The 14,370-nt window shown below is 36.0% G+C and overlaps 1 protein-coding gene across 1 annotated transcript; it reads left to right on the forward strand.

The window, feature by feature from the left end:
* Nucleotides 1-912: 912 nt before the first annotated feature.
* On the forward strand, nucleotides 913-1,851 carry LOC127690152 (olfactory receptor 7G2-like). Its single transcript, XM_052189700.1, has one exon. The coding sequence runs from the start codon at nucleotides 913-915 to the stop codon at nucleotides 1,849-1,851; it is 939 nt and encodes a 312-aa protein (XP_052045660.1).
* The last annotated feature ends 12,519 nt before the right edge of the window (nucleotides 1,852-14,370 follow it).

Below are 14,370 nucleotides of genomic sequence, written 5' to 3' on the forward strand. Positions count from 1 at the left end.
GTGTTATGTCTGTAACAATTTATGAGTGGTAATTATATATTTCCTGGAGACAAATGTGCAAAATGTTCATAGACTGAAGTTGAACAGGAAAGAGCAGAGATCAGACTTTTTCCTCTGTTGGTTGTATACATTGGTTTTAAGCCATCATCTCATAAGCTTTTCAAAAGCATGAACTAGTTCAACTGTAATCCAGGAGTATAACAAGAGAAGATTCTGATTCAAACCAAAGTATTTGTCTATTGCTATTGATTTTGAGATTGATACAGCCATTGCAGTTTGCCATTTTGTTTGAAAGTGTGGATGCTTTTAAAGAAAAAAAAACTGTACTTTATTACACAATGAAGTCTCATCAGGTGTCAGGATATTTGCAAATATCTTTGTATGCTATAGATTTAATAGATATTAGAACACAAATGAGCAGGAGAAGGGGAGACACGCTATAGAGAAAAACCTGAAGTACTCTGTAGTTCATCTTATAACTAAGAAAGTTTTGATTTTCTATGCACTTTAGAGGGAAAAATACCTCAATATTTTTTTAATTTTCATTTTAGAATGTGCATATGTCAGTGTGCAAATGCCACATGTGGGATAATACCTTTTAGAACATAGAAGAAATTATAATGTCTAGAGCTGTTCACAAGAAGTTTTGAGCTTCCAGACAAGGATATGGAGAAACAAACCTGAATCCTATGCAAGAGAAGGAGTTGTATTTTACCCAGGAGCTTTACTCTCCAAGATTCAGTGGGATCATTTATTTAAATATGTGTTATACCTCATGATCTTTGAAATTATTAAAAAGTAAGTCAAAGTATCAAATTCTTTATGTCTGCCCTATACTCCTGCCATGTTGCTATTAATCACAAAAATTTAATATATTTTCATTGTGCATTTTTTCAATATTAAAATATAAACATGGAACCTGCAAACCAAACAGGTGTTTCAGAATTCTTTCTCATGGGATTAACATATGTCCCTGAACTTCAACGCCTCTTCTTCAACTTTTTCCTGTCCATGTATCTTATTACCATCGTTGGAAATCTACTCATTATGCTGGCTGTAAGCAAGGACTCCCACCTACACACTCCCATGTACTTCTTTCTTTGCAATCTGTCTTTCACTGATATCTGTACAAGCACAACGATAGTCCCAAAGCTGCTGTTGAACATCCAAGTACATGACCAGAGAATCACTTACATAGGTTGCCTGTCTCAGGTTTGTTTTATCTTGACATTTTGTGTTTTAGAAAGCTGTCTCCTAACTGTGATGGCTTATGACCGCTATGTGGCAATTTGTCAACCTCTAAGATATAGGGTCATTATGAACCCTTTCCTATGTATTTTCCTAGTATTACTTTCCCTTCTTATCAGCACTATAAATGCACTACTCCACACTTTTCTGCTGTTGCCTCTGTCCTTCTGTGCAGAACAGAATATCCCCAACTTCTTTTGTGAACTTGGTCAAATCACAAAGCTTTCCTGCTCTGATACATTTATCAATATTCTTTTTATTTACACTGCATCCATTATATTTTCAGTTATTCCACTTTCTGGGATTATTTTCTCTTATATTCAAATCGTATCTTCTATTTTGAAGATCCAATCAGTTGGTGGAAGGCATAAAGCATTTTCCACATGTGGGTCTCATCTTTCAGTAGTATCTTTATTCTATGGGACTGGCTTAGGTGTATACATGAATGCTTCCGTTTCTAGCTCTTCCATTAGCAATGTAATAGCATCCATGATGTACAGTGTGGTTCCTCAAATGCTAAATCCTTTTATCTACAGTTTGAGGAGCAAAGAAATCAAAGGATCCTTGAGGCAGCTCATCATTAGGATCATTTGTGTTTTATAGTTTTGTTTCCTAATTTACTGAGCCATAACCCCAATTGTCATGATCCCAATTCATTGAAAATGTATAGAACTGTCTCAATGACAGAAATGTGTACTTATTGGATATAAAAGAATAGGGTTAACTAGATAGAATATTTAGAGTCTGTTTAACTACATATTTAGAATCCTATGAAATGTATCCGAAATAAACATCTACTTTGGTTCAGATTTATCAATATTATAATCCACTAACTAATTATTAAGTCTCTTCAGTATTTGTCTTTGTGAGGCATGATAGCTTCTTTTTTTTTAATTGCTTTCATTACTTTTAAAATGCAAAATCCATCCACATAATTATATTATGTAAGTGTAATATATTATGCAATCAAGGCTTTTCCTTTATAATAATGCTATTGGTTCTGAAATAAGAAAGAAATCCTCATTCTTGTGTAAACATTGTTTATGCCAAGTACTTCAAAAATAATGAAACTATAATTTCAGATATAAATAATCATTAGTATATATACAAGATAGTCAGTTCAAGCTTTATATTTTTCTCAATCTCTAGCTAGATTTAGAGGATGCCAGAGGCAAAACTCTGGGTGTCCTCCTATTATATATCTGTTACTCTGAAAGTATAGAATTTCTAACACTCAGGAAGCCAAGAGCATTTAAGTGTCTGAGAAAGTTCTGAAAGTAATAATATTCAAAAGACTTCTCAAAGGGTTATGGTTGCATCAACATTTCTAGGGAGAGAATTTATTCTTATTAAAGTTGTTAAGTAGATCAAAGAAATTCTAGGGTGTCGCAATTGTGAGCCATAAGCCACAATGTGGTAGGCATCTGGTTTTGATGCTGTTTTAAATTTAATAATGTTTGTGAATAAATTTAGTGGTCCAGTTGCTACGCTTGTATGAAGTTTTTTTTCATGCCGTTAATTTTTAAACTATTTGTGAGAATAGTAGCTTTTCCACATATTTTCCAATAAAGTCATGCAACATCTGCACTTAAACCATTATGATACATTTTTCTAAGAAGTCAGACACATATAAACATTCTGGCTACTATTTGAGTACTAGATATCAACCTGACAAGTCAATATCCTTATCTTCAAACTTGTGAAGGTTATTTTACATCTTAACAATATAAATGCTACACGTGACAAAAATATTTGCTTGGAGCTAAGAACTATTATTATCTGTGTGTGTTTAAATGCAATAAAAATATAATTATATGTAATATTTTTGAGAACAGAGAGTTTGGATTAACAGGATCAATTTTTTCTTGTTTCTGTACATTTCTTCTCAAAATAATACTCTAGAAATTTTCAGAGTAGGCACCTACCCTCTATGTATGCCTGTACAATTTTTCAAACAGTTTACTTCCATTAACCCAGAAAAAGTAAATATAAATTTTGGTTATTTATTTGTTGTTTTTGTTTCTGAAATTACCCCAACTCAAATTTTTATCATTATCACCTATTATTTACATTTAAAAATATTTATATTTTTATCATTATCACCTATTATTTACATTTTAAAATATTTATATCATGTGTAGTAGGAACTAAAATGTCCTAGTCTTTAAATTCCTACTGAAACTAAGGAAAATTTTTGTTCCACTGCAAATAAGCATGTTGAAAGACGTCTTTCAGGTTTTATCATAAGCTATATATTTGTGGTAAAAAAAAATAGTCTTCTAGAGCTTAATTGTTATGAATTGTCAAATTCTTCCCCCTTTCTAAAAGGATGTATCCTGATACCTTGTGTTTCATAGATTTATTTTGGCACTTAGAATTTAAAGTTACTTCTAAGATATTGACATTCCCTAATATTTCTGAGATTTATAAACTGTGCAGGCCTGGTATTATCCATTTTATTTTGTGGAATCTTTCCTTTGATCCTACTTACACATTTCAATGACCTGGGAACTAGAATTGGAATATAGTACTTTTTTAGATTCACACAAAGATATATAAATTTCTTATTATTTTCTTCAATCTCTCTAAATCTGTTGCTCTTTTATTTTTTTCTACATTTGGAAAATTATGTAATAGTAATTGAAAGATAATCCTTGTGTGAGTTTTCAAAAATTGCTAATTAAAATAATAAATATAATGTCTAAGTCTTCAAAAATACCCCTGGGAAATAGTTGGATGATACCTCCTGATATATTCTACCAGTGTTTAAATATTTGAAAGCATTCAATGATCAAAAATTTGCAATGCAACTTTTTTCATATGAAAATTTTTATTACAGCTTCATATTGACACTTCAAAGCACCTAATATAATATGGTTCATAGACAAATACAAATGATCATGTGGTTAATCTCTACTTTGAAGTCAAATGGTCATGTTTATTATCTGAATGAAAAACATACATCTCAAGGGATTTCTTAGTCGTATTGCTATAGTCTCTCATTCCATGTTCATTTATGGTAAATCTTCTAATCTCTGCTGTGTAACAATTATTCAGGGTTAAAAATCATCTTGGAGGGGCACTAATTTTGACTTTGAATGTTTCAAATCAAAGCAAAACATTCCATTATGCAGGCATCAGAAAATTCTAAAGGAATATTCTCTTAATACTCAGAAAGTAAACAACACAGAAGCATTGTGAGTCCTAAGAACTGAGCAGATGCACAGGCCCCTCCTTTCCTAAGATTATATATGCAGCAAAGACTACTGAGGAGACTCAGTCAAGACCAGCTTTCTGAAAATATGTTCAGACAATTCAAGATGCCTAGGAAAGGCTCATATCATCCTCACTTTCCAAAAGAGAGTTTGATCAATGGAAATGCCTGAATATTATGAATAAGTTTTTAGAGTTCCACTTCTGTTATGGGCTTTTCATGACATTTCTGTATTTGAGTCTTTCTTATTTATAAAGGTCTCACTAAGGGGTTAAAAGACTACCTTATAAGGGATTTAAATTAATAAGGCCTAATACTAATACAAATAATTTCCATAAATTCATAGGTTTTCTCTGTTTAATATCAATTGTTTTGTCACTTGCTTTCTTACATATTCCCTATCAGAAATGATTAGATGTTAGTTTACATCTTCTCAAGTATGGTGTCCCAGAACTCTGTGATATCTCCAGACAATTTTTCTCCCCCTGTAATTTAAAAATAATCCACTATAATGTCATCAGATTAAATGTCTTGCAGATTCAATGTGGCTCATTCAATTATTAAAAATATATCCACCACTCAAAGCTTGTCTTTTCTATGTTCTTCCTTTGAGTTTTTCTGACACTCAGTGATGATTCATTCATTGAGGCTGTATTATATAATGAGATCTGATATAACTGTCAAATAAAAATTTCTGTGAAGTATAATAAAATGATATAATGAGACATTTTAAAGTACTGTTATTCTTTATTTTTATTTTTGTTATCTATCTATTTATTTATTTATATTTTAAATGTTATTCCCCCTTCATGGCTTCCTCTCCACAAACCTCCTATCCTATCCGTCCTGCTTCTATGAGGGTATTCTCCCACCCACCCAACCACTCCCTTCTCACTGCCTTAACATTCCAGTTCGCTGGGGCATCAAGTCTTCACAAGCCTCCCCTCCCATTAATGCCAGATAAGGCCATCCTCTGCTACATATACAGCTGGAGTCATGTGTCCCTCCATATGTATTCTCTAGTTAGTGGTTTAGTCCCTAGGAGCACAGGAGTTGTGTGTCTGGTTGATTGATATTGTTGTTCTTCCAATGGGCTTGTAAGTGCCTTCAGCTCCTTCATTCCTTCTCCTAACTTCTCCATTTAGTTCCCCATGCTCAATCAGAAGGTTGACTGTAAGCATATACATCTGTATTGGTAATGCTCTGGCAGAGTCTCTCAGGATACAGCTATATGAGGCTCCTGTCAGCAAACACTTCTTGGCATCAACAATATGGTCTGGGTTTGGTACCTGCATATGGAATGGATCACCAGGTGATGCAATCTCTGGACTGCCTTTCCTTCCTCTCTGTTCCTATGTTTGTTTCTGTATTTCCTTTAGTCATGAGCAATTATGAATTAAAATTTTTGAGATATATGGGTGGCCCTATCCCTCTACCAAGGTCTGTGCCTAAACTCTGGATATAGTCTCTACACATTCTTTCTCCCCTTTGTTGGTTATTTCAGCTAATGACATTCCCATGGGTCCTGAGAGCCTCTTGCTTTCCTGGTATCTGAGACTTTCTTGTTACTAATGTCAGTTCTCCAACCTCCATTGCTACACACATCTGTTGATTTTCCTGAGTCTCTGTGCATCTTCTTATTCTGTCCCTATACCTGATCCTATTCCCCCCTTTTTTTGTTTCCCCTCTTCTCTTTATACCAGGACCTCCCACCCTCTACCTCAACATGATTATTTTGTTACCCCTTCTTTTTTCTTTTATTAGATATTTGCTTTATTTATAATTCAAAAGATATCCACTTTCCTCATTACCCCTCTTAAAATCTGCTTTTCTAAACCCCTCCTCCTGCTTACCGCCCATCCATCACGATACTGACCTAGCATTTCCTTACATTGGGGTGTCAACACTTCATAGAACCAATGGCTTCCCCTCTCATTGATGTCTAAAATGGCCATGACTCTGCTACATATGTTGCTGGAGTCATGGGTCCCTCTATGTGTACTCTTTGGTTGGTGGTTTAGTCCCTGGGAGTTATGGGGATACAGGTTGATACATATTATTGTTCCTCCTAAGGGGCAGCAAAACTTTTCAGCTCCTTGGGTCCTTTTTCTAGCTGCTCCATTTGAGACCCTATGTTTGGTCTATTTGTTGGCTCTGAGCCATGGTTATTTTGATCCACCTTCTAAGAAATAACAAAGGAGCCGCACTTTGCTTTTCCTTCCTCTTGAGCTTCATATGGTATGTGAATTGTATCCTGGGTATTCCTATCTTCTGGGCCTATATTGACTTATCAGCAAATGCATACAATGTGTCTTCTTTTGGGACTGGGTTGCCTCACTCAGGATGATATTTTCTAGCTCGATCCATTTGCCTAAGTAGTTCATGAATTCATTGTTTTTAATAGCTTATTAGCACTCCATTATGCAAATGTGCCACATTTTCTATATCCATTTCTCTGTTATGAGACATCTGGCATCTTTTTAGCTACTGGATATTATAAATAAGGCTGCTATGAACATAGTGTAGCAGGTGTCCATATTACATGTTGGAGCATCTTCTGGGTATATGCCCAGGAATGATACAGTTGGATTCTTAGGTAGTACTGTGTCAAATTTTCTGAGCACCCACCAAATTGATTTGCAGAGTGATTGTAACAGCTTGCAATCCCACCAGTATTGGAGGAGTGTTTCTCTTTATCCTCATCCACTTCAGCATTTGCTGTCCCCTGAGTTTTTAGAAATGCTGGAGAACACTAGTAAATAGGGAGAAGCCCTTGAAGAGGTAAAGGAAAAGACAATAAAACAGGTGAAGAAATTGAGCAAAGCTATCCAGGATCTAATGATGGAAGTAGAAACAATAAAGAAATCACAAAGGGAAACAACTCAGGACATAGAAAACCTAGGAAAGAAGACAGGAGTCATGAATCCAAGCATCAAAAACAGAATACAAGAGACAGAAGAAAGAATCTCAGATACAGAAGATACCACAGAAAGCATTGATACAACAGTCAAAGAAAATGAAAAATGCAGAAAGCTCCTGACCCAAAATATTCAGGAAACCCAGGACAAAATGAGAAGACCAAACCTAAAGATTATAGGTATAGAAGAGAGTGAAGATTTCTAACTTAAAGGGCTGGTAAATGTCTTCTACAAAATGATAGAAGAAAACTTCCCTAACCTAAAGAAAGAGATGCCAATGAACATACAAGATGCCTACAGAATTCCAAATACATTTGACCAGAAAAGAAATTCCTCCTGTCACATAATAATTAAAACACCATGTTTTAATTACTATGTAATAAACAAAGAAAGAATATTAAAAGCAGTAAGGGAAAAAAGTCAAGTAACATATAAAGGTAGACCTATCAGAATTACACTGGACTTCTAACCAAAGACTATGTAAGCCAGAGGAGCCTGGGCATATGTCATACAAACACAAAGGGAACACAAATACCAAACCTGACTGCTATATCCAGCAAATTTCTCAATTGCCATAAATAGAGAATCCAAGGTAAATCATGACAAAACAAATTTACACAGTATCTTTCTACCTATCCAGCCCTTCAAAGGATAATGAATTGAAAACACCAACAAATGGAGGGAAACTACACACTAGAAAAAGCAAGAAATCAATCTTCTCTCAACAAACCCCCAAAAGATAACCACACAAACATAAAAATTACATCAAAAATAGCAGGAAGCAACAATCACTATTCCTTAGTATCTCTTAAAATCAATGAACTCAATTCCCCAATAAAAAGGCATAGATTAACAGACTGGATACATAAACAAGTCCCAACATTTTGCTGCATTCAGGAAACGCATCTCAGTCTCAAAGACAAACACTACCTGAGAGTATAAGGCTGGAAAACAGTTTTCCAAGCAAATAGTCCCAGGAAACAAGCTGGAGTAGCCATTCTAATACCCAATAAATTAGCCTTTCAACTAAAAGTCATCAAAAAAGATACAGAAGTACACTTTATACTCATAAAGGAAAAATCTACCAGGAAGAACTCTCTATTCTGAGCATACATGCTCATAATACAAGGGCACTCACATTTATAAAAGAAACTTTACTAAAGCTTAAAGCACACATCGCACCCCACACAATAATTGTGGGTGACTTAAACACCCCACTCTTCTAAATGGACATATCAGAGTCACACACACTAAACAGAGACACAGTGAAACTAACAGAAGTTTTGGACCAAATGGACTTAATAATTATCTATAGAACAATTCATCCTAAATCAAAAGAATATACCTTCTTCTCAGCACGTCGTGCTACCTTCTCCAACTGTGAGCATATAATTGGACAAAAAAACAGACATCAACAGATGTAAGAAGATCGAACTAATTCCATGCCTCCTATCAGATTACTATGGAGTAAAGGTGGTCTTACATTTTGACTAAAGGTTTTCGGAGTAAAGGTTGTTTCAACAGCAACAAAAACAACAGAAAACCCACATACACATGGAAGCTGAACAATACTTTATTCAGTGATGCCTTGGTCAAGGAAGAAATAAGGAAAGAAATCAAATAGTTTTAGAATTTAATTAAAATAGAAGCACAACATACCCAAGCTTATTGGACACAATGAAAGCAGTGATAAGAGGAAACCTCAAAGCTCTGAGCACCTCCAAAAAGAAGCTGGAGAGAGCATACACTAGAAAGTGAATAGCACACCTGAAGTTTTAGAAAAAAAAAAAGAAGTTAATCCATCCTAGAGTAGAAGGCAGGAAATCATCAAATTCAGAGCTGAAATCAACCAAGTTGAAACAAAAAGAACTATACAAAGAATCAGCAAAACCAGGAGCTGGTTCTCTGAGAAAATTAACAATATAGGTGACAGACTAATGGGAAGGCACAGAGACAGTATCCCAATTAACAAAATCAGAAATGAAGGGAGAAATTACAACAGAAACTGAGAAAATTCAAAAAGTTATCAGATTTTACAACAAAAGACCATATTCAACACAATTGGAAAATTTGGATGAAATGGACAATTTCCTGGTCAGATACCAACTACCAAAGTTTAATCAGGATCAGATAGATGATCTAAATGTTCCGATAACCCCTAAAGTAATAGAAGTGGTCATTGACAGTCTCCCAACAAAAAAAATAAAAATAAAAAAAAAATAAAAAGAAGAAGAAGAAGAAAGAAGGAAAGAAAAGAAATGAAAAAACACAGGACCAGATGGTTTTAGTGCAGAATTCTATCAGATCTTCAAAGAAGACCTTACATCAATACTCTTCAAACTATGCCACAAAATAGAAACAGAAGGAACACTACCCAACTCAGTCTATGAAGCCACAATTTCGCTGATACCAAAATCGCACAAAGATCCAACAAAGAAAGAGAACTATAGAGCAATTTCCTTATGTATATCAGTGCAAAAATACTCAATAAAATTCTTGTCAACCAAATCCAAGAACACATCAAAATGATCATTCACTATGACCAAGTAGGCTTTATCCCACGGATGCAATGATGGTTCATTATATTGAAATCCATTAATGGAATCCACTACATAAACAAACTCAAAGGGAAAAAAACACATGCTTATTTCAATAAATGTTGAAAAAGCATTTGGCAATATTCGGCATCCTTTCATATTAAAGGTCTTGGAAAAAACAGGAATTAAGGCCCATACCTAAACATAATAAAAGCAATATTCAGCAAACCAATAGCCAACATCAAAATAAATGGAGAGAAACTTGACGCAAGCCCACTAATATTAGGGACTAGACAAGGCTGCCCTCTCTCTCTCCATGTTTATTCAATATAGTATTTGAAATTCTAACTAGAGCAATTAGACAACAAAAGCAGGTCCAAGGGATACAAATTGAAAAAAAAATCAAATTATCACTATTTGCAGATGATGATAGTATACTTAAACAACGCAAAAAACTTCACCAGAGATCTTCAACAACTGATATACTACTTTAGCAAAGTGGCTGAATATAAAATTAACTCAAGCAAATCAGTAGCCTTCCTATACTCAAAGGATAAACAGGCTGAGAAAGAAATTAAGGAAATGACACCTTTCACAATAGACACAGACAATATAAAGTATCTATGTGTGACTCTAACCAAACAAGTGAAAGCTCTGCGTGACAGGAACTTCAAATCTTTAAAGAAAGAAATCTAAAAAGACCTCAGAAAATGGAAAAAATCTTCCATGCTCCTGGATTGGCAGGACTAATATAGTAAAAATGGCCATTTTACCAAAAGCAATACAAAGATTCAATGCAATCCCTATCAAAATCCCAAGTCAATTCTTCATAGAGTTAGAAAGAGCAATTATCAAATTCATCTGGAATAACAAAAACCAGTATAGCTAACACTATCCTCAACAGTAAAAGAACTTCTGGGGGAATCAGCATCACCAACCTCAAGCAGTACAACAGAGCAATAGTGCTAAAAAGTACATGGGATTGGTACAGTGACAGGCAAGTAGATCAATGGAATAAAATTGAAGTCCCAGAAGTGAACCCACACACCTATGGTCACATGATTTTTGACAAAGAAGTTACAACCATCCAGTTGAAATACGATAGCCTTTTCAACAAATGGTGCTGGTTCAACTGGAGGTCAGTTTGCAGAAAATTGCAAATAGGTCCATTCTTATCTCCTTGTACTAAGCTCAAGTCCAAGTGGATAAAACTTAATACCACATAGAACCAGACACACTGAACCTAATAGAAAAGAAACTGAGGAAGAACCTTGAGCACAAGGTTATAAGGGAAATTTTCATGAAAAAAACACCAATAGCTTATGCTCTAATTTCAAGAATTGACAAATGGGACCTCATAAAATTACAAAGTTTCTGTAAGGCAAAGGACACTGTCAAAATGACAAAATGGCAACTAAAAAAATTGGGAAAAGATCTTTACCAACCCTACATCCAATAGAGGTCTAATATCCAAGATATACAAAGAACTAAAAAAGGTAGACTCCAGAAAGCCAAATAACCCTAATAAAAATAGGAGACATAGCTAAACAAAGAATTTTCAACTGAAGAATATTGAATGGCTGAGAAGCACCTAAAGAAATGTTCAACATCCTTAGTAATCAGGAAAATGCAAATCAAAACTATCCTTAGATTTCACCTCACACCAGTCAGAATGTCTAAAATCAAAAACTCAAGAGAAAACAGGTGCTGGCAAGGATGTGAAAAAAGAGGAATACTCCTTTATTTTGGGTGGGCTTGCAAGCGGTTGCAAACACTCTGGAAATCATTCTGGTGGTTCCTCAGAAACCTGGACATGATACTACTGGAAGACCCCATTATACCACTCCTGGGCATATACTCAGAGGATTCCCCAGCACGTAATAAGGACACATGCTCCACTACGTTCATAACAGCCCTATTTATAATAGCCAGAAGTTGGAAAGAACCCAGGTGTCTCTCAACAGAGGGATGGATACAGAAAATGTGGCATATTTACACTATGGAATACTACTCAGTTATTAAAAGCAATGAACTCATGTAATTCTTAGGCAAGTGGGTGCAACTGGAGAATGTCATCATGAGTAAGATGACCCAATCACCAAAGAACACACATGGTATCCACTTACTGATAAATGGATATTAGCCCAGAAGCTCAGAATACCCAAGAACAATGTCATCATCAAAGGATACCCAAGAAAAAGGAAGGCGAGCCCCATTTTCTGGAAAAACTCCATGCAGCATTGTAGGGGAATACCAGGTCAGGGAAGCAGGAAGGAGTTGATTGGGAAACAGTGAGGGGAGGGAAGAGGGCTTATGGGACTTTCTGTGCACATAATTCAGGAAAGGGGAAATCATTTGAATGTATATAGCTCATGGTTTACAATTGCTTGAAATTATTCAGTTTTTAGATACTTCTAATTGTTAATTTTTCAATTATTTATACAAATACAACTCAAGTTAAGAAAAGATACTGTTCCTTTAAATGACTGTCCTCTGGGACATCCCGGGGCTGGAGAGATAGTTCTGCAGTTAAGAACGCTGACTGTTCTTCCACAGATCCTGAATTCAATTCCCAGCAACCAGTTCGTGGCTCAAAACCATCTATAATGAGATCTGACACCCTCTACTGGTGTGTCTGAAGACAGCTACAGCATACTTACTGTATTAGTTTGGGTTCTCTAGAGTCACAGAATGTATGGATAGTCTTTATATAGTTAGGGAATTTGTCGATGACTTATAGTCTATAGTCCAACTCCCCAACAATGGTCAGCAGCAGCTGTGGATGGAAGTCCAAGGATCTAGCAGTTTCTCAGTCCCATGAGGCAAGCAGGCAAGGAAGAGTGAGAGGGAATCTTTCTTCTTCCAATGTCCTTATATATCTCCAGAAGAGGGTGTAGCCCAGATTAAAGGCTGTAGGTCTCCAACAGAGGGTGTGGCCCAGATTATTGGCATGTGGGTCTCCAGCAGAGGGTGTGGCCCAGATTAAAGGTGTGTGGATCCATTCCTTTAATCCCAAATGATCTTGAACTTGGAGATCTCCTTGTCTTAGCCACTATGCTTCAACATCTTCATACCAAGATACAGGTCAGAAACTTATCTCTCTCAGCCTCCAAATTAGAATCATAGGTGAGCCTTCCAATTCTAGACTGTAGTTCATTCCAAATATAGTCAAGTTGACAACCAGGAATAGCCACTACAATCCACCCCATGTCAACTTGACACAAATAATATCTCATGTCCACATAAAACAATAACAAGATTGTGAATACACCTAACATGATATAACAATTCCTCATACAATCGCAAACGCATTTGTAGATTTACAATGGGGAAATGTCCCTTGAGAACATTCTTTTAGTGTTTCAACACCAATTGATGTTAAAGGGATTGGAAGAAAGACAAATGTATCTTTAACAAAATAAGATAGAAGCATTCATACTATATATAATCTTCGTTTCTGCAACTGGTTACGTGGCCTTAGCTGGTATTTATAACTACCTTCCTCTGCAATCAATTCTGTATTTCCTTCACCTTTGTCAAGCACCTCAGCAGGTCTTGGCTCTTTTCCTGGAGGATTGACCCATACCTTCATTCCTGATGGGTCTCTGTCCTTTGTCATCCTGCTTGGATTATGCTGTTGTAGTTTCCCATTGACTTTAATCACAGGACATGGTAGTACTAAGAGACTCCCTAGGAAATCTCCTGCACTCCAGACATAATCCTGCTTACCTCCATTGTGGAGAGGCAATCCAATTTCCCCATGGTAATATGGATCTATCAACCCTCCTAACACTGTTATTCCTTTCTTAGCCTGTTGGTTTAAGGGCATTAGAAGCCCAAAATGGCCAGGGGGAAGTCTGAGCTTCCAGTTCAATGGAATGTTTCTTGTGGCTCCTGGTAGGAGCACTCCCCTCTCTGGAACCAAAACTTCTAGGCCAGAAGAACCTAAATTTGTGGGGACAGGAAACAAAAATTTTCCTAGAGGGTCACTAGGAGTGATAATGAGTGGAACTATTCCCTTTTCCACCCCTTGATTCCTGGACCCATGGATCCTGGCTATGGGAGAAACTGTACCATATATTGAATGCTGATTCAAAGCATATACTGCCTTCTGAAGAACTCTGCCCCAGCCCTCCATGCTGTTGCCACCTAATTGGCGCCATAACTGTGTTTTCAAAAGTCCATTCCATCTTTCTATCAGACCAGCTGCTTCACGATGATGCGGAACATGGTATGACCAGTGAATTCCATAATTGTGGGCCCACTGTCACACTTCTCTGGCTGTGAAATGAGTTCCTTGGTCAGAAGCAATATTGTGTGGAATACCATGACAATAGATAAGGCATTCTGTGAGTCCATGAATGGTGGTTTTGGCAGAAGAATTATGTGCAGGAAAGGCCAATCCATAACCAAAATAAGTATCTACTCCAGTAAGAACAAAATGCTGACCTTT

The sequence above is a fragment of the Apodemus sylvaticus genome, chromosome 7 (genome assembly GCF_947179515.1).
Source record: "Apodemus sylvaticus chromosome 7, mApoSyl1.1, whole genome shotgun sequence".
Lineage (NCBI taxonomy): Eukaryota > Metazoa > Chordata > Mammalia > Rodentia > Muridae > Apodemus > Apodemus sylvaticus.